Source organism: Scardinius erythrophthalmus, assembly GCF_964197995.2.
Source record: "Scardinius erythrophthalmus genome assembly, chromosome: 19".
In the NCBI taxonomy this organism is placed as follows: Eukaryota; Metazoa; Chordata; class Actinopteri; order Cypriniformes; family Leuciscidae; genus Scardinius; species Scardinius erythrophthalmus.
In genome coordinates this window covers 29174189-29196741 of record NC_138239.1, presented here as the reverse complement: position 1 = coordinate 29196741, position 22553 = coordinate 29174189, and the positions used below count along the sequence as shown (strand labels likewise).

At 36.1% G+C, this 22553-nt stretch overlaps 1 protein-coding gene across 2 annotated transcripts in view; it reads right to left on the bottom strand.

Moving 5' to 3' along the window:
* Positions 1-22553, bottom strand: part of supt3h (SPT3 homolog, SAGA and STAGA complex component) — a 124279-nt gene that overhangs the window by 47204 nt on the left and 54522 nt on the right. For both annotated transcript variants that reach the window (XM_081393851.1, XM_081393852.1), the window contains exon 3: positions 15309-15393. In XM_081393851.1, coding sequence (XP_081249977.1) covers positions 15309-15393 — 85 coding nt within the window. The remainder of the gene's footprint in view (positions 1-15308; positions 15394-22553) is intronic.

Genomic DNA, 22553 nt, shown 5'->3' with positions numbered 1-22553 from the left:
ATAACTTAAAAGATGACATTAAGCATCAAAAAATATCTGGATGAATCTCACAAAAACAGGAAGCCTATTTAAAGCACTGTTAAGACTTTTTTCCATTTAAAAAATCGAATTGTGATTGATTATTTAGAGGATTTATATGCTTTGGTTTATATTTGAAAATGTGCTTAACTCCACCTAAAAATAAGGTTCATTCCCTTTTAATTTGGAGAAATTAGTGAGATCCACCTATTTGCACTTGAACTAAATAAAACTTTTTTTTTTTTTAATCACTTTAAATTTAAACTGAAAAGGCAATGGAAAAAACCTATCGACATGCTATCCTCAATAAAGAGCTCTTGTTGGTAAAGCCACTGAAGGGCCCTTGAAATATCCTTGACTCTGGAGTGTGGGGCCAATTAAACTCACAGAACTGACTACAACTCGTCCAAAAAAGAAAAAGATGCTATTCTTCATGAAGAGGTAAAAACTTAATCCACCTTGAGTCCTGGAATACACACAAGCAATTCTCAGCGTCTGTAAACATTTGCTGGTCATAAATATATTTGCTCGCGAGCGTACATGTGAGCATGAAGTCTACGAGCAGAACGGACCCCACACATGCACACACAGGGGGAGCATTTACCGCCCCGCGCCAGAAGAGTTTAATATAGATCTCTCTGGCCTGGCATCACACCAAGGTTGACATACCGACTGCCATGTCTGTCCCACCGTTTCACAGCGGAATAGTTTTTAATAGACAAAAATGGCCGTAAGTATGCAAAATCTCATCCCTCACTCTCCGCACGCATCCGAGCCAAAATTCCCATCATCCTCGGAAACCAGAACCACTTTCCTGAGGAATTATATTTATAAAGGACAGTATTCTGATATACTCTGCATTTTGACTCGTTGTACATTAACCTGTATGACCTATTCGACTTAATCTGCAATGGAAAACCAGGAATAAAAACGCATTTTAATAATCATTTATTTCCTTAAATGCACACAAATCCATTTTTAAGGAAAAGTTTTCATTGAGTTTGGCCCAAACTGAAAAAAAAAAAAAAAAAACGATCCCCAAGTCTCACAGTATGGCTCTTTTCAGGCTTAAGGAAGGTTTTTCCGTACCATTTGCAATTCCTGGCTCATAAAACGGTCTTCTGCAAAATATCAGATTAATTTTAGTAATTGCTCTAATTTTACAGGTTGATCAAAGCCGTGAGGCTAAATGAAGTCGGTCCGGTTGTTCCATTCGGGATGGCTCAGAGACTCCACGAACACTGGGATCTCTGTGGACTTTTTCCAGGCTGTTGACAGTTTACTCGAGCGGCGAAGGACTGTTTTACCATTTCTGAAATGCCTGAGTTATCATTCTACAGAGGTATTCATAAGATCAAGGGTGTTTTTACCCATCTCGATATTATCGTTTATGGTTTTGCTGAAAACACAGATGGCTGAATCTGATATGTAAACACAGGAGTGGAGGGAGGGGCCAAAGATGGTTTGATTGACAGCTGGCCCTGTCTTCTACCCATGCTAAAAAACACTAAAATCAGTAACAATTTACAATAAGGTTCATTAGTTAACATTAGTTAATGTATTTACTAACATGAACTAACCATGAGCAATACATTTGTTACAGTATTTATTCATGCATAGTAAATGTTGAAATGAATATTACCTAAGATTAATAAATGCTGAAGAAGTATTGTTAATTCTTAGTTCATGTTAACTAAGGTAGTTAACTAATGTTAACTAATGAAACTTATTGTAAAGTGTTGCCCTAAAATCAAATGTATTGATATTCTTGTGGGCAAAATCAAAGTTTGTTATCATTAAGTCACCCAAATGTAAGTGATTTTCAATCGCTGGAAGGGAATCAGCACTCAAACTAAATGTTTCAAAAGAGCATATAATACAAAGGTGAGTAATGAAGATCAGTCCAGAAATATGATGCATCTTTATGCTAGAGTATACAAACCCCCCAAAAACGTGGTAAAAAAAAAAAAAAAAAAGTCTTGCATATAAGAGCAGTACACTGAAAGAGCTCAACACGACTATGAATTCAGTGCCAATGACTTCAGAGACAGATTCCTGGCCTGTGGAAAGCACACAGGTCTTGTTCCTTAATTAGACAGATCAATTTTAATTACAACACGTTTCCAAGCGACACTGGCCTCCGCGGGTCTCTGGTTCATGTCATGTTACAGTGCAGAGCTTTCATGCAACAGAATGGCAGAAGTCAAATAAACAAGCCTGCTGAAGATAATTTCCTCTCCTCTGCTACTGCGGCGCTCTGAAACCAAATCCATTATTTGATTACACTGGAAAAGGTAACAGGAAGACCAGGGAGAATTCCACTCACAGCGTCCTTGTAAAGATCAATTACACCATTTCCTTTTGAAAGACGACAAAATAAAACAAGCGCCGATATTTTCAAAACTCACCTATACCAGACGGGCAGATTTTAGGTTACTTAAGCTGGAAAGCTCACTCGCGGCTTGATCACATCACCTAAAAATCTAATGTGATGGCTGAAAACTTCATTATACTTTCAACACAAGCCTAAGGGCCATTGGTTACGGTGCAGTTTCGAAGGAATATTGCGATGTTTTAAAAGTAAGTGACATGGATAATCACACAACACCTGTCAAAAACACTCTTGGGTCATATTTTATCAAGAATTAAGAGAGTGAAATAAGAAAATATATTTTGAATAAAGAATATTTTTATGACAATTAAGAACATTTCCCTCATATAAAAAAAAAAAAGCAACAATGTATATATCATGAACTTATATATCATGAAAATATGTAATGTATTTACTGTTGAGATATATATATATATCTCAACAGTAAATACATTACATATTTTCATGATATAAAATGAGAATAAAGAGGGCAATGTGCTTAAGTCAAATGCAAAAACATATATTATATTATATTCAGTAAATAGGAGTGTTATTTTAGTTTCAATGATATACTATTATAGTTTTTATTCATATTTTGAATTTAATTTAATTTTTTCACTTAAACATTAGTAATTTTATAGTTTTTGTCATTTAAAAAAATATCTCTATAGTTTTATTCATTTGTATTTATTAGTTTTATTTTTTTAGTTTGTTATTTTAGTATTTCAAGTTGAAATGAGACAATAATGAGAAATGTTGCCTTTGCAACTAGCTGATTTTAAACATGTTTTTTTTTTTTTTTTCAGTTAATGTTTATTTTGTTTCAATTAATGTTTTTTTTTTCTTTCCAGTTTTAGTTAAAGATAATAATCCTGGTGAATAGCCCTAATAAATAGTCCTAAAAACGGTATATTATTTACTCTAACATATAATTACTTATATCTTTTTTTTTTTTTTTTGTGGTGAAATGTGACCTGCACATGTTTTCTTGTGATTCGCCCAATTACCAAAACAACCCTTCAGTGTTGGTCTCCAAGCAACCTTGTGTCTTGCTTCATAACAATGAGAAATCAGAGGAAAAACATTTGTCAAAAACAATTAGTGAAACAGTAACACAGCAGCATTATCGCCAGAACACAAACTCGTCCGGCTCGACAAGATGGAATGTGTTACTTGTGTTCTGCGGTTAAATGGTGATGTTTGGCAGCGGACTTTATCAGTGTTTACCGAAACTCAGATTCCCTGTGAGACGGGCAGTTCGATAAATAAAATAAGTGTTTCCCATTTACATCAAAAACAATGTCTGGTCTCTAGATATGGCTCGGGCCATTCAGTGCATGTCTGAGGGAGTTTTTTGCCCGTTTTATCATCCAGCAGGTGAAAATCTGAGGCCTTAGAAAAGTAATCGAACGGGACGAGTTTTGTGCCAAAGTTTAATGCTTAGGTTAAAGGGTCTATTCAAACTGCATCTCTTCTTTGTTCCAAAATGGTCCCAAATGACAATTAAACAGATGCCTCTTAAAGCAAAACATGAACTTACAATATAAAAAACCCATTATGATGGATTAAAACTCAAAAAATATTCCACGTTACACAATCTCCAACAGTGCGGCCACAGCCAGGAGGTCTCAGTTTATGGTTTTGCTACGGTGTGAATAAGTAAACATGTTGTCAACGGACGATGCTGCAACGACTTATTTCTAAGAACGATGAGACCACACATTCCTTTAAGCCTCGCTCCCCGTGGAAAAACTAGACCAAGGCCATTTATTTAAACAAAACACTTTGCCAATTTGTCCTCCCTGCTCGACACGACAGAAGCTAATTGATTCGGGCACCCGAACGCTTCTGACATATGTCAACGTGAGCACCTGGACTGGAGGTGGCAGCCATACTTCCACATCCCAACCCATTTCAAGCCCAAACATCCTGCAGGCGTCTGGGCTTCGGGACAGGTTTGAGTCTGGCTCTGGAAGACGTCTTCTAGCCAGACTCACTGCGGATGAATGGACGTCTCTTACATTAAAACCAGGCCGAACACTGACACTTCTTCAATGGCTTAAAAAGAAGTGAACGGTGACATTTATCTCACTCATTATTAACAGAGACCACCTACCTGTATCACGACAGAGTCCGCAAAGAAAACAGTGTAAACAAAATATAATATTTATAAAAACAAAAACAGGTCTGGGAAGTTGAGTTTGCTGAGGGTTTTCTGGCAGAACACACTGATCTGGTAAGATTAGGTTCTAGACCTCTCATGAACGAAAAGAAAAACTTGAACTTTAGACGTTCTTCAACGACGTTTGACTGAAGTGGATGGCCGTAGACAGTAATGTATATGTATATATATAATATATATATATATATAATATGTATATGTAAATAAAATGAGAATAAAGACGGGAAATGTGCTTAAGTCAAACGCAAAAACATATATTATATTATATTATATTATATTATATTATATTATATTATATTATATTATATTATATTATATTATATTATATTATATTATTATATTATATTATATTATATTATATTATATTATATTATATTATATTATATTATATTAATTATATTATATTATATTCAGTAAATAGGAGTGTTATTTTAGTTTCACTGATATACTATTGTAGGTTTTGTTAATATTTTGAATTTTATTTTATTTTTTCACTTAAATATTAGTTAAAATGTCTAGTAATTTTACAGTTTTTGTCATTTAAAAAAATCATGTCTATAGTTTTATTCATTTGTATTTTTTATTTTTATTTATTTTAGGATGTTATTTTAGTATTTCAAGTTGAAATATTCAGTAATGCAACTTGAAAAAGGAAATCATTTTACTTTAAAAAGAAATTAAAAATTGACTGTTAGACTTACTGTCTACATACAAAACGCTCCTGAACAGGGGCCTCATTTATAAAACTTTGCGTAGGATTTGCGTCAGAAGTGGCGTACGGATGAAACATAGGACGTGCGTACGCACAGAAATATTCGGATTTATAAAACCGTGTGCACGCACATCCTACGCAGTTTTCCCTTAATAAATCACAATCAATTCTAAATGTAGCGCATCTTTTGCGGCTTCATGTCACGCCCATAGTCGCCCATAAATAGTCCGTGAAACGCCCACAAGTTAATATTCATCGACTGCGAAATCATGGCAAACAGAGAGGAAAACCAAGAAACGTAACTTTCATTACGTCATTACGCATTGTGATGGCATCATGGCATTTTATTACCATCCATTTGATTGCCTCTGACAAGCTGCAGATGTGTTATGAGGATGAAATGCATATCATGCCAATATTAGTGCAGAACATATTTCACTTTTCTTTTTCCAAATATGTGGTAATTTGCATTTCTGTTGTAATCTTCGTTTGATTTTGTTTGTTTTACACTGCAGATCGATCAAACGGGTGTTCGTGTCGGCTGTTAATTGTAAGACTTGCTTTGTGAAGTCTTCATGGTATTTATGAGAGGCAGTATTGCCATTTCTTACACAACGGTCTACAGTTTCACACACTTTCACGTGTTTCTTCCATCTGCCGACGGTGTCGCCATTTCTCATTTCACCCGTTTTTGTGCGTACGCCTGGGTCAGAGTTTGCGTGAAGGACCGCACATTTTCCAGTCAAGTTTGCTTTTTATAAATACCAATTATTGCGTAGAGAGCGGCGTACGCCTTCTTTTGTGCGTACGCAACGTTTATAAATGAGGCCCCAGATCTTCACAAAAACCAATAGCCGATTATTCAGAATGATAGTGAGTTGATTTTCTTAAGGGAAAAAAATCTCTCCCAACTAAGGCTGTAAACTCTATAGGGAACCCTCTCACTTTGTGCATTACTATAATATTAAAGGTTGAAATTAACAATAGAGCCCAAAATATTATATTCAACTGCATTTTATTTTCAGAAATAATAATTAAACTCAGTTTCATTTATAGTATACAACTCATTTGCATTTCAAACTCATTTCTTCAAACATACATACATCAGTAAATAAGCTCCTCTCTAGTGTTTTTTCTATAGTTAACTAACAAACCGAGGTAAATACAACATTAAGTGACAGTTCATGAGCAGGTTTTTTGGCATCTCTACGCGATTGAAACAGTGATTGAGTGATTACATGAGACATGATGAATTTTTTGTGCTATAACAAATTGTAAAGAAACTTCAAAAGGGAGGGTGAGGAACAGTTCTCTTGTAACTAACCTTACAAAAGGTTTAAACATTTTTAAAACATTTGTATTATTAGTATTAAAGAGAAACATAAAATTCTACATTGGCATTATTCACAAAATAATTTATATGACTGCAGTATCGTATGACTAAGCACCTCTCTCTCTCTCTCTCTCTCTCTCTCTCTCTCTCTCTCTCTCTCTCTCTCTCTCTCACACACACAGAAACTGTCTAAAGTGCCACTTTTGAGCTTATGTTGAGCTGTGTTTTGTAGCTGTGGCTTGAATGGTTTCTGTGCAGATTTAAACAGTCTCAGGAACATAGCTCTAGTTTTTATTTTATTTATTATATGCATAAATAAATGAATGCATATGTACATTATCATGCATTAACTTTCAATAATTTAATGTAACTTTGACAATGATCCCTTACTATTAGAAGTAACAAAGCACAAAACTCTTTGCGATTATTTAACGTAAAGAGTTGTGAGAAAATGGGATGCATGTCAGATCCACATCATGTGCGGCAGGTCTTAAAGTGACAGCAGCCTAATAAACCTGCTTCTGTTTGTCATTAAGGATACATAAAGAAAAAAAAAGTGATAATCCCTTACTGCTCTTGACTAAATAACTTTTGTAGCTTTAATCTATATTTAATTTACAACTTATGCAGTGACGTCTGTGAACTGTTTGATAACTTTATTCAATTGATATCCTACCTGTTAGACTTGCATACAAATCTTAAAGCACAGTTTATAAGGTTACATGGGTCAAAAACAGCATGAAAACTATAGGCCCTATCATACACCCGGCACAACGCATCGCCAGGAGCGACAATTGTTTTTGCTAGTTTCAGCCTGACGCAGTTTTCATTTTCACTTCCTGTGCCACGTTGTTTAAATAGCAAATGCATTTGTGCCCATCTGTGCGCCCATGGGTGTGCTAGTCTGAAAACGAGGTGTGTTTGGGCGCATTGATGGCGCGTTGCTATTTTGAGGCAACTGAAATAGACTTTTATTTTAATTTGGCATGTTTGTTTGCTGCTGCTGCCTGTGTGTTTAATAAGCAGAGTGTACGCGCATTGTGGACCCGCCTATAGGCGCACATTACTGCCTATTAAACACACAGGCGGCAGCAGCAAACAAACATGCCAAATTAAAATAAAAGGATTGCAATGTAAAAGATTATTATTGTGTACATAAAGATATGGTGGAGTCCGGCTTGACCCGTAGATGGTCTGCTTGCGTACTCTGGAGAAGCGTTCAGTCTTTCCACTATCAAATTCCGCCATGTAAATAGCGAATCTACCATGGCGCGAGTGCAACTAGCTTTTAAAGGGAATAGGAGATGAGACTCTGATTGGTTTATTGCACATTACGCCCAAAGCACACCCATTACTCATTAAAAGAATACGGACCGTTTAGACCAGTGGTTCTCAACTCCAGTCCTCGGGACCCACTGCTCTGCACATTTTGTATATCTCCCTTATTTAACACACCTGAATCAGATCATCAGCTCGTCAGGAGAGACTCCATGAACTGATTTGAGTGTGTCAGATAAGAGAGACATACAAAATGTGCAGAGCAGCGGGTCCCGAGGACTGGAGTTGAGAACCACTGGTTTAGACCATGCGCTGGGGTGCACCGACCATTTTTCCCGTCGTTAAACTAGCAAAAGTGGAATCCACTGTCCGAATCGGACACGTCCTAAATGCACTTGTGACGTGCTTTAGACCATGCGCTTAGATCGTTAAAATAGGGCCCAATAACTTTTTGTTAATTTTGACAGGGCATGTAAAAATCTGAGCATGTCTGACTGGGCCAATAGAAAAATTGAGCCCTGATTTTGTTAATTTGGAGAATTTCTTAACTTGGAGATTAAATGTGAAATTATTACAAAATAAAAATATATTGGAAAAAAAAAACTTTAAATGTTATAGGTGTCTCATATATATATATATATATATATATATATATATATATATATATATATATATATATATATATATATATATATATATATATATATATATATATATATATATATATATAGTCTTCTAAAGTACCTACAGGGACATCAAGGGGAAAATATTTCCATCTTCTGGGAGACCAAAATAAAACCTTGAACTTGACTTCACCAGCTGGCTACTGGTAATTAAATTGATTGGTACATTGGACTCATAAATATATTCATTAGAAGTACAGACTAGGGCAATTTTCACATACACTAATCAAATTTACAATGGTGGTCCGTACTGAAAGAGTTGTATAGCAAAATTGCTGTCATTGCAAAAAACAAGACCCTTGAGACTGATAGAAAGACTGGAATCAGGAAAAACTCCTTGGGAATAAAGCCTGCCAACATCTGCACCTGGTGCTACAGGAAAACGCCAAGTGAACTCTGTTTCACATGTCAGGAGAAACGTGAAGGCTTTTCACAGGCATGTTTGGTTATTCTCCAACCAGTCATTCCAGTAGGAGGAAGTCTGATGCTGGATTAACAATTTCCCACACAGATTACAGAACCTAAACTAATAAAACTCCATCATCTGTCTCTGCAAGAGTCATACCCAGTCTTTAACTGAAGAACATCTTTAAAAGTAGCTGAAGCTTCCATTGAAATAAAGAAATGGAACTTTACTTCTTCTACGGAACACAAAAGAAGATAATTTAAAAAACGCTAGGAAATGGAAGAAATAAATGGAAATATACAAACCCGGTACCCCCAGTACAACCATTTTTACAACTCATAATTTTTAAAGGTTATCATATCAGCTCAAAACACCTTGATCATCTTAAACCTTAAATTACAACACAATCATATTTGTATTTTAAAAACAACTGAAGAATGGGAATGACACAGCTATTTTAGAGGTAAAATGACAGTATCTCACATACAGTATGGAGTCGAGCACTAGAGGTCACTGTAAGGATCCCGTAAACATCAGCTTGTATGGCACACAATGGAGAGATGCTCCACAAAAGACTGACTCATGGTCAGCGTCATCATTCCTGACCGTCTGTCAATGTGCAAGCACTCAAAGTCCTTTAGTGAGTTAAACAAAAAGTCCTGACCAATGTGCTTTCAACTAGTGGCCGTCCTTTCTGTTCACAGAAACCTTCACACATGCATGACTGACATCACAGGAGACTGTGACTCAGCAACAACCCAAAGGATTTGGACTGAACATTTCAGATCAGTGTTTCTCAACTGGTTTTGCTCCAAGAAATCAAGTACCACAACTGTTTATCATAAAAAAAAAAAAAAAAAAAAAAAAAAAAAAAAATTGAAAAGTTTCTTTTTCGTGCTTTCAGAGGATGGATATCCCATGATACCACAATGCGCCACAGCATGGGGTGTTTTGATTAATCACCGAAGGCATTATTGTGACTGCTTAGCAACAAGCTGGATTTGTTTACATCAGCATTCATTGGTTCATTGGTCCATTGAGAATTCGCTATGAATATTCACAAAGTTGGAATGCTTTGCTTTACAACGATACCAAACAACGATACCAAACCTGTGCTTTGGGGAAGCACAGTCGCCGGGAAGCGAGCAGAGAAAAATATCATTTTTTCATGGATTAAAACAAACCAAACAGCCATTTACTTTTATTGTACAGACAAACAAATTTTTCAAAATACCTTTTTTGTCTCGTATACAAACATAAATATAATCTGATCATCATATAAAGTGACGTGTCTCTTCGTAAAATTTGGAATAAATCGCTCGGTTCAAATGGACTAATTTTACGATCCCTTTGTGAACTTTTTGAAGTGACAAAGTGGTAGTTGCGTGGACAGTCAATGGAGGGACATTAATCTCTCAGATTTTATTTAAAATATCTTCATTTATGTTTCAATGACAAACTAAAAGTCTTAGGGTTTGGAATGACATGAGGGTGAGAAATTGATGACAATTGTTTTGTTTGTTTTACTAACCCTTTAAGTTCTTGTCAGATAAGAATGAATCGTCTAGAACAAATTTATTTTGAGTTTGATTGGTGAGTTGAAGGTGAGTCACCTTGACGTTGCTAGCGCCATGCTCTACTGTTTGAGTAACACGAATTATGATTAATATGATTTGAAATTCATACACATAAAGCATAAAAAAATACAGTTTCTAACTTTTCAGGCAGCAAACTGACCCGAGACACCATAAATCACGAGGCAGTAAGTCACAGACACCCGAGAGAGTATGTGAGGTGTAAAAATGTAACTTCATGTCTTCTGTCACACACACCACACACACACACACACACAGACTGACAGAGTGGTGTGCACTGTTTTGCAGGCCATCTGGGAAGGATTTATTGTGCAATTTGGTTTATTACCGCTGTGGTCTTCGACTAAGTAGCTTGCTCACAATTACAGTCCGAGCAGCGCAACACCTGGCCTCTCCTAACAATAATAAATCCACGAGGGAGGAAACCCAAAATTAATGAAAGGTTATCACCATCATGCCCTGTTTAGTGCTCACTGCTGAGACGAGCGGGTTATTTATAGTGCTGAGAAAATAAACACGAAAATAGGGCCGTAATGCCAAACAGACCGTGTCCTTCTGGGACTGTCAAATGAAGAAAACACAAGTAGATCGGCCACTTCGAGGAAATTACAAGGTGCTGAAAGGCGGATGAGACGTTCCGTATCCGTGAGACGTTCTTCAAAGCTCGATGTCTGGTGATCTGAAACATTAATCATTACTTTCTTGAGTTCATTAAATTGAAAATATGCTGTAAATTACATGCAACACAATGCATGTCACAGCTTTATCATGTATATCTGTAGTTTTACATGATGGCATGTGGGCTCGATTTAGATTTTAATAATGTGATTTATAATACAACCAACTGGTTGGTTGGTTATTTATTGTGCCTTAACATCATGCCAGCTTCCTTGGCTATATTCATGGCGAGTAACAAGTTAAAATGCTATAAAGGAGCAATTTATAAACCTATATAATTTGCTTTGGACTAAAAACTCTGAAATGGTCTCAGGGTGGACTTTGTTATACAAAAGTCAGAACAATTTCATAAAATATGCTTAAGAGATGGCATGAGGAAAATAGCGGAGGATCTTCATTTGATATTAAGTGAGTGAGTGAGTGAGTGAGTGATTCTGGGATTTCCTATTCAGCATCATTTACTTATGATCTGATTCCAGCAATTGTTAAAGATGCAACTTTAACCCACATTAGAGTTAATTTCATTCAGTTTGCTGTTTGTACACTGATCCTCAGTGTTGGGGAAAGTTACCTTTAAAAGTAACGTGTTACAATATTGTGTTACTCCCAAAAAAAAAAGTAACTAATTGCATTACTTGGTTACTTTTTATGGAAAGCAATGCATTGAGTTACTTTTGCATTATTCTTTCACACCCTGGGCTGGGCTTGCTTATTTGATTTTAACAACAAAAAAGAAACAAAAGTCATATTTTTGCCAAATGGAAAGGCCCTTTCACACCAAAAGTAAAATGAATAAGCCTCAGGCTGAAGGAAATGCAAATGCACACCAGTAGAGTAAAGGGCACCACTCAAACTAACCTTTCAGCTGTGCTGCCATTCTGGATTACAGAAGAATAGAACACAAGAGAAGAAAGTTAAACACTCTTAAAGGATTAGTTCACCCAAGAAATAAATTATCCCATAATTGACTCACCCTCAGGCCATCCTAGGTGTATATGACTTTCTTCTTTCAGCCGAACACAATCAGAGTTATATCAAAAAATATCCTGGCTCTTCCAAGCTTTTTATAATGGCAGTGAATGGTACAATTTTTTTTAAGCCCAAAAAGCACATCCATCCATCATAAAAGTAATCCATACGGCTCCAGGGGGTTGATAAAGGCCTTCTAATTATAACTTTATATACTGTAATCACTAGCTCCCGGTTCTGGCCGTTCGCACATTAACGAGAGAGTTGAGTTCCGGCAGAAGAGTGACCTCTGACCCGACGCATGACGTAGGATGTAGGTGTAGCGTAAGCTTCGGTGAGAGTAGATGCCTCTCGCGGTTCAAACAAACAGGGATGGGCAACAAACTCAAGCTCCTCTGACATTTCTCTTTAAATATTCTCATTTTAGACTTCTAATTCATAAATGGTGTTTTGTGTTGCTCTATCCTCTGCGCTTCTGAGTTTGTCAATACGTCATGCGTCAGATCAGAGTTCACTCGTACGGGCGTAACTGCAAGCCAGTGAATATAGTAGGGGTGTGCAGATGGGAATATATCTGTAACAATCGCAAAATTATTTGTATCTGTATTAGAATAAGACCGGAAGTGGGCGAGCTTCACCGGGAAGTTCGTACAATTACTTAAGACAGTTGTGTTTATGGTTTTACAGCCTATCTGTTTTCTTCGTAGTTATCACTGAACAAAAATGCCTTGTATAACTGATAATTTTTTTTTTATTACAGTTATAACATTTAAATATCTTTTAACTGTTGGAGCCGGTAGCCTCATATAGGCAGTGCAATGAGTTGTAATTGAGGTGTAATGCGTTTGTGCTTCGGGCGACATGAGTTCGAGTCCTGGCTTGAGGACCTTTCGTGATACGATAAATACATATTCAGCTATCTTCTAATTAAAACAATAATGCTAAATGATAAATAAAAGACAAAAATGCAAAGCTGAACAAATTATAAAGTATATACCTGCATACATGCCATCTCCAAGAGAGAGTGAGACAAAGAAATATCATGTAGCTTATCATGTAAAATAAAGTTTAAAACATTACTAACAAAGGGATAGTAGTAGAAAATGTATATGTATCTTAGTTGATTAGGCTACTAGAGCTTTCCTCAGTGAGAAGCGGAACATATGAGGGCCCTCGTACTGTGGAAAGCATCAGAAAAAAACTCACAATAAAACGTGGGGCCTTTTGCTCTGCAAACTGCAAGACCCCAAATCAGTGTCAAAGAAAAATGGGTTGATTTTAACATTCTGGTAATAACAGGGTCTGAAATCTTTTGTTGCCAAAAGCGTACCAGCGCTGCGCAAATATTTAGTTTGATTCGGCTTGTGTTCGCATTCATATTCCGCTTCTATATGACAGATTCAGCCACTGTGATGGTTTGGCTCAGAGAAGAGAAACAAATGTACCACGTTTAATTTGAGCATACAAAATAAATCCAAGCAGAACCTGCAGACCACCAGCTTGCCTGATTTAAGAGCTCTCCAACTCAACAGGCTAAAGGTTAAAACAATGAATGTTAAAAGCTTCTTTACTCCTTTAGGCGAGAGAGGGCACCGTGCAGCCACAGGGTGAAAGGTTAAAACCACCGCAACGTGCCAGAGTTTGCTACGTGACCCCTACAAGATAATTCTCCGAGTGAGTTTCCAAACTCAAGGCGCCCTCTGAGCGTAACCAATTATATCTGGAGTCAGCGTGCCAGTAAAGCGCAGGCTGCTTCCCGGTGATATTTGTTGGGCTCCGTTCAGGGGAATTCTGGTCTGTTACAGTCAGTGTTTTGATTTGCTTGTGGTAACGGCATGACAAGGTGTAAGCCGGGGAGGAACGGTGTTTATCCAAGCAGTGAAAGCAATTGGCTTTGTAAGCACAGTTATTTACTTAACTCGGCACAATTCTCATATCACATTGCAGCGGTCGGACTGAATGTGATCCATTTCAGAAGGCTGGAAAAGCAGAGGAAGCATTTGAAGAAGGTGGTGTTCCCTTTGGAGGGAAAACAGGCTGCCTCTGATGATGCTATTTATACTTAATTACAGATTTCAGTAAAACCGTTTTCCAGATGCAAATGTCTCGAGCTAGTTATGCTAGTTACCTTAAGCTCTTATCAGCACTCATGTTTGACCCCAAATGACCTGCTAAAGGACTCTGGTTAACCCTATAGAAACAATTAGGTGTTTTCTGAATCATTATTATTCTCGCCAATTAGGGCTGTTACGGTGGCAGTTTTTTACCACTGCTTTGGTAATGGACCAACTACTAGCGGTGAAAATTATCCATCGTTTATTCACCCTGAAGCCATCCTAGGTGTATATGACATTCTTCTTTCAGACGAATACAATCGGAGTTATATTAAAAAATGTCCTGGCTCTTCCAAGCTTTATAATGGGTGTCAATATTATGTTTTTTTTTGGAAGTCAATCAAAGTGCAGCCATCCATGATTAAAGTGCTCCACACAGCTCTGGCGGGTTAATAAAGGCCTTCTGAAGTGAAGTGATGTGTTCGTGTAAGACAAATATCCATATTTAAAACTTTATCGACTAAAATAACTAGCATTTATGGGTACCTCTCTCATACGGCATGAATCCAAATGTTTCCATGGCTGCAAAGTAACATTTAATTGCTAACGTATTGTTTATTTTGTAAACAAAGCTTTGTGCTAAACTCATGTCATAATATTTACATAATACATTCGGGTACAAAAAAAAAAGTTTTGGCGGACCACCGCCGGTGCTGCCGGTGATGCGGTTGTCAAGTTACGCGCCAATACGTGTACCCACAAGCTAATGTGCTCAACCATAAAGTTTATATTGAAATTATGAACAACATGAAACCAAAATAAATTCACTTCATTGCTTCATTGGTCTGCATATTTACATTTCATTAAAATAGAGTACACTGCATTCTTCTAAAGAAAAAAAAAGTTCTAAATAAAATAGAACTGCATAGCAGGGAAAATGAATATTATTTTTGCCTACTTTTCAGAAGCCAATCAAATCCCAAAATATCTGTCACATTGTGGAAGTACAAGACTTATGTTCAGACTTACGAGGTTGATGAGCTGAGTGTGCACTATGTCTTCCACCAGGGCGGCGGTCTCGTGCAAGGGTCTCCGAGCGTCACCAAGGGCAAACCTGCGAGTCAAAAACATTTCAGAAAAATTATAACCCACTTTACCTTCCATTCTACGGATAGCACATTTTAAGCTCTTGACCAACCTGTTTCGCAATCACTATAGGTGAAACCTCACAATCTTTAGATAAATAATCTAAAATAGATTCTGTTATTGCCATCCCAGCGAGTAAATGTTCATAAAATGGCAATTAACACACAGTTAAGCCCTCAATTGGGTAATAAAAAGGCATCACTCATTCATAGCAAAAGCTGACATTCATTACAGATGGCTCGAGAGTCCAATACAAGAGAGCTATTTACAAAATCTGAAGGCTTTTATTCACAGTTTTTCCCACACTGCAGCTGCCAAAGCTTCCCACATTGTGCTTAATATCGACACAGCGGTTTCATCCAATAGTAGCGCAAACCACCGGATGGCCACAGACTCTCGCCTTTAAAAGACGAGAAGATGGGAACTTCCTTGAGAAGCTCAACACTTTCGATGGAAGAGGCTTCATCAACCAACATGTCTGGCTAGAAACAGCATTTCACAAAAATCCATGACAAATGATTTACGCTTATTTCATTAGAAGAAGAAAAGCCAATTTTCTTCAAGAAGTGACATAATTCTGGTTGAAAACCACACAAGTTATGTCTAGAAGAGTTTTATCATTGGCTTTTATATATCTAGCTGATTGATTTCCCTCTACAAATTACACTTACCATATTTTAAGAGTATATGCAACATTGGCAAGATTAAAAATGATAAAAATAGTGCCTAATTACATTTTCATTTACTTTATATGGTTGGGAGACACTTATTGTATAGAGTCACCTACTGCTCAAACTCTGGCTCCATGTGTCTGGTTAATAGATATCTCAACCATAACCGTCTCAATTAAATTTGATTGCATTCCTCTTTCTTTTTTTTTTAAATGTATTTTAATCCAAATGCCTCCCAGAGGAAAAACTGTAATTTACTGCAGAGTTGTAATTTATTCCATTTGTTTAGTTACAAAGCATATAAAAAAAAAAAAAAAAAATAATAAACTCAGATCTGGACGGAAGCTTAAAAACACTTAAAACACTTAATTTATAAATAAAATAAATTAATTAATTAAGAAAATAAGAAAACTAATTAAAAAATAAAATACATGTTAATGTAAAATAATAAATTACATAACATAAACCCGTTTGTTTTGATGACCTGGGATGTGTTTCCTAAAAGCATCGTAAGTTAATGATAGAGAACATTGGTTTCAATGGTCTTCAGGATCAACTTGAGCTCATGATGCTTTTGGGAAACGCAGCCTTGTACATTATTCCTTCTTACACAGTTTTGAATTTTTCTACTCAGTTAAAAGGAACGATAAAGCACAGAACGATAAAGATAAAGCACAAATAAAGCTTTTACAGTTTGATAACTTTTATAGAAATGCTAATATTACTCAATATCTCCAAAATGAGTTGCACAACCATGATCATGCAAGCTGGATTTCAATGAAACTTCCCCCTGCATTTGAAATACCTTTGACCCCCTAGTACTGTAACTAACATCACAAGCGCTTAAACCGAGCCCAGCCTCACGATAAGAATCGAGTCCTTTCTCTAAGTGTGCACACATGATGCCAGACAGCATCATCAGTTTTGCTAAAATAAGCTGAATGTTTGGATAGAGATTTTGTGTTCAGAGTGCGCCGCCGATGTTTACACGCCTGCGGTGCGCTGACGGCCTCCTCCGCCTCTTTCCATCTCGCCAGCTGCCCGGATTTGCTTAGAAACAGAAAGAGCAATGTGACTGATGTAAACACATTGATTTGACAGTCCTGATTCCAGAAAACAATCAATGTTTAAATACAGTGCAGAGATCAGAGATGGTTACAGTAAACATCTTGTCCACAGGGACCCGGGGGCCAGACATCTCTTACACTCTGTGACCAACGCGATACAGTGTGTCAACAGAGGAAACTTAAAGGAACAGCGGGACTAGCTTGAAAGATAAAAAAAAAAAAAAAAAAAAAAAAAGTTGACCCAGTTTACTTTCTCAATACACATTCCTGGGGCATCATGTATAAAACTTTGCACAGATTTCATGGGGCATCATGTATAAAACTCTGCACAGATTTCATCCTTAAAGTGTGCGTTCGCACAAAAGGCAGATTTTGCGTACACACAAACATTTTCAGATTTGTAAAACTATACGTACACCAGAACCTGTGCAACATCACTGATACCAGTTTCGGTATCGGGCCCGATGCTGCGCTTGTGTACCTGTCTCGTACTCGATAAAATGTTCTGTTACCATAAAACGATACCACACATCATGTTTGTGTCCAGACAAAGAAAGACAACAACATAAGAAACAGAGATATGCAATGAGGCGTTTATATTGCACTTTATAATATGTACTACTGTAAATCCGAAGCGCTTTACAATCATATCAGGGGTCTCTCAACCACTTTACAATCACATCAGGGGTCTCTCCTCAACCACCACCATATCAGAGATTAAAGATGTAATACACGTATCTGTATGTATGTAGCTGGTGAGTAACGTACACAGAGTGGATTGAGCGCGCAGTCGTATACACGTCCAAGCTTGTTGAGCACACATCAGTAACAATATGTTTTAATACGCATTATTAAGCATTTAATACCTGAAGGAAACATCTATTTGTTAAACGAATTATGCCAACTAATATGATTCATATTCTTTTGGTTTCTCTACCCAATATTATAAAAGTGGGCTATATTTAAATGATTATATTTAAAGGGACAGTTCACCCTCATGTCGTTCCAAACCCGGAAGACTTTTGTCAATCTTCGGAACACAAATGAAGATCTGTCCCTCCATTGACAGCTACGCAAAACAAGTTCATAAAGAGATCATAAAACTAATCCATAATCCAGTTTAGTCCAATTTTTTGAAGAAACACAATCACTTCATATGATGCACAGATTCATATGGATTAGTTTTAAAATCTCTTTATGACATTTTTGAAGTATCAAAGTGGTAGTTGTGTAGGCTAGCTGTCAATGCAGGGACAAAAAAGCTCTCAGATTTCATTAAAAATATCTTTATTTGTGTTCCTAAGAGGAACGAAAGTCTTACGGGTTTGGAACGACACAAGGGTGAGTAATTAATGACAGAATCTTCATTTTTGTATTTAAATATTACTGTAACGAGGTTTGTTGTGATGGGAAAAATGAGGCGGGAACCAGCGAAGGTTCACAAACTTTAATAATGGTAAAATAAACAAACGTGAGTAAAGGCGACAGCTCATCAACCTGATTCAATCAAGAATCCGGAAAAAATTGTATCAAGCAGCACAACTGTTTTCAACTAAAACTTGTGATAATAATAAATGTTTGTTGAGCTGCAAATCAGCATATGAGAATGATTTTTAGAGTTTCATGTGACACTAAAAACTGAAGTAATGATGCTGAAAATTCAGCTTTGATCAAAATGTATTCAAATAGAAAACTCGGTTTAAAAAACATTTCACAATATTACTGTTTTTACCACATTTTTGATCAAACAAATGTAGCCTTGGTGAGCATAAGAGACTTCTTTATATATATATTTCCTGCCAACTTTAATACTTGGGTTTAGGGGTTTGAATCAATCACAAACTCTAGTATGAAAAACAATGAGTTATCACACCACTAATTAAAACAACAGAACTATTCGCTTGTACTCACTTCATGGTGGCATCAGGTTTACATGTAATGATTCTAAATTTTAAACATCACAAAATCCCCAAAGTTATTGTTACATGGTTAACCGACACAATTATGATTGTGAATTCATTCAGCAGACGGCTGGATAAATCAAATTAGGGTTGTAACCAAAGTATGACTTGTTTTATATAAAAACAATTTGTGCTCTCTTAGTTGCATGTGCTCAGCCCTCGGGCAGCACACGCTGACTTCACTAACGTGGGCAGGGTTTTAGGATAATATTTTCATTTCACAACGTTAGAGTGTGTCTTACTTAGGTAGATAAAGAGAGTGGCTTTATCCCTGTTCAATCAGCAACTACTGTTATCCGAACCAAAGCACTGAATCAAGTCAATGAGGCAGTTTTAAGCCCAAGATAAACTGCAGAATGGCAAACTCTGTTTATATTCCAGGCTCTCTCGTGGGCCGTGGAGACGAGTGTAAGATCTGCATGGGGAGGAAGGAGAAACTGAGGATGGAGGAAGTTTCTAGACTGTAACATGCCGTCCTTAAACACCGTCACGCAGTCTGGCTGTCTCATCTGGGCTCTGACATCACAACACCGTGAGAAAACATCCGCGTATCCTGGAAACAACTTCAGAACTTTAGAAAATAATACACTTTTTTAGATGTCCAGACCATTGACTCAAACTGACCACAGCCTTATTCTTCTGCAAAACAAGAAAAAATAAAATAAAATAAAATAAAAAGAATAGAACAGAATAGAACAGAATAGAATAAAAATAATAATAAAATAAAATAAAATAAAAAGAATAGAATAGAATAGAACAGAATAGAATAAAAAATAATTAAATAAAATAAATAGAATAAAATAATATAAAATGAATAGAATAAAATAGAATAGAATTGACTAAAATAGAATAAAATGAAATAGAAAAATATAAAATAAATAAAATAAAAAGAAGAGTAGAATACAAAAAGAATAAAATAAAATAGAAGAAAATAAAAAGAAGAAAATAAATAAATAAAAATAAACAAATTAAATTAAATTAAATTAAATTAAAAATAGAAAATAAAATAATAACAATAATAATAACTATTGTTCTTATTAATCGTAGTAATAATTATTATATACTATTATTATAAAAAATTGTAGACATGCATAATTTAAATACGGTAAATAAATACATGTATTTAAATATTATATTTTTGCATCACAAAGGATAATTTGTCACATTCTTAATGGTCTGAAAAGTAGGCCTACTTTTCCTTGTGCTAAATATAATTTCTTTTGATCCAGGGTGAACTGTGGTCTGGAAATTTACTGAGATTCACTCATAAGATATAAAAGAAATCTACGTCTAGAATTTGACTTCCAACTGACAGTTTCAACAGTATCTGCAATTTTCATCAATGACTTCAACATTGGGTGGCTTTCACATGAGATCACAGCACAAGGAAAGCATCTAAATATTGTGGGTCCCTTTAAAGACACTGAATGAAAAAAAGCCAGTGTTTAGCTACAGTATAAACCGGAAAAAGTGAATATTTCCTGTGTGTGTTGTGTGTGTGTGTGTGTGTGTGTGTGTGTGTGTGTGTGTGTGTGTGTGTGTGTGTGTGTGTGTGTGTGTGTGTGTAATTTTGGCCTTAGAAACCTTTTAGTCCTTCTCCGGACCGTTCCATAACACTTTATGCAGGATTTTTCCACTTTGAAATGTATTTACAGCGTGTGTGTCTGCCGTGGAGTTTTCCAGGCTCAGAGGCGTTTATAGTGATAGGGTGGGGTTGTGCTGGACCTGGGCTATTTTCAGACAGAGGAGACGGCAAAACAGACGTCAAGTTTGATATGAGGGAATTCGAGTGCACAGACAGCGAGTTTTATGAGCTCTGAATTAGAGCAATGAGAAAGTCCAGATTATCTGCATGAAGCGTAAAAGGGACACACTTTAAAATTAACATCAGTGCACGTTATTCTATTCGATTCTGAAATCATCATCCCTCTTACTTTTCAACTTCCCTTTAATCACCTGGCATTATTCTGCGATGTAACAGCCACTTTTCACAATCCTATTGGATAAAGGTAGCCTCTTTAGTCTTTTTTTTCCCATATAAACACCCTGCTTCACTTAGAAAACCATCCAATTACAGAAATAAAATGGACTAAACTTTATTTTAATTTATTTTTTACACTTATAATTTAATTTAAAATAAAAATCTAACTTGCAAAACACATAATTCACAATAATATATAAAAAAATAGATAATTACTACAATTAAAATATAACTAACATATATATTTAAAATGTATAAAATGATCATTATTAATAATCATATTAATATATTAATAATTACAGTAATGATGCATAAATCAATTACTCAAAGTTAAATAATATTTTTTGCTAAGTCATTCCCGACACAAAAACGAGTATGTGCAGCAGGGTATGATGTCCTTCTCTAAGGCTTTTTAAAAAATAAATAATTAAAATATGTAAAAAAATATATATATATAAAAAAAAAAATTATAATGTTAACATGATCTACTCAGCTTTCAGATTTCAGATTTGAGGCTTGCATTATTAGCATTGTGACTAGAGCTGTCTATGTTAACGCGTTAAAGGGTTAATTCACCCAAAAATTAAGTTCTGTCAGTAATTACTCACCCTCATGTTGATCCAACCCTGTAAGACTTTCGTTCATCTTCAGAACACAAATTAAGATATTTTTTATGAAATCTGAGAGCTGGATCACTCCTTCATAGGCTTCTTGGTAATTGCATCTGCCATCCCAGAAAAGTTAGTAAAGACATTGTTAAAATAGTCCAAGTGACTAAGTGGCTCAACCTTAAGTTTATCAAGCGACGAGAATACTTTGTGCGAAAAATAAAATAAAAAAATAACGACTTTTCTGTTCATTTCAACTGTTCAACTGTTCATTTTCTCCTGTGTGGGCCTCTGACGCGAGTTCACGAGAGCGCTACGACTCATGCGCGAGAACTGAGAAGATGACAAATAAATTACTGAAGCACGCGAAACTGAAATCACGCAGTTACAGTAGATGATCTTCAAAGTCGAGAGCATCCACAATGGGCACCTGTAACCCTGTTAGGTGGAAATTCCTATTCAATCAAACCCTTTAACTCAATTTATCTTCTCCATTTGCGATCAGATAATTTTAAGCCGCTAAACTCCGGGAAAGTTTTCAGTCCAATAGTCCAGTAAGTGAATGCATTCAAATCAGTCCAAAATAGTGCTAATGTAAAGAGAGAATAGAGACTCACATTGCCTTTTCAGTGAATTATTCATTCCAGTGTGTGTTTTGAGCTCTGTCATATTCTGTGATGGTTACCGAAGAGAACCAGCCCTCATGAATTGCGCTGAAAAACAGACTAAACATCAAAACATCCCACCGCTGTATGACCAGCAGTGTGCATAAATGTATGAATTATATGGACTCCTCATATCATTTGGTAATTTGCTGTCCTTTTGGAGTCTCCAAGTGCC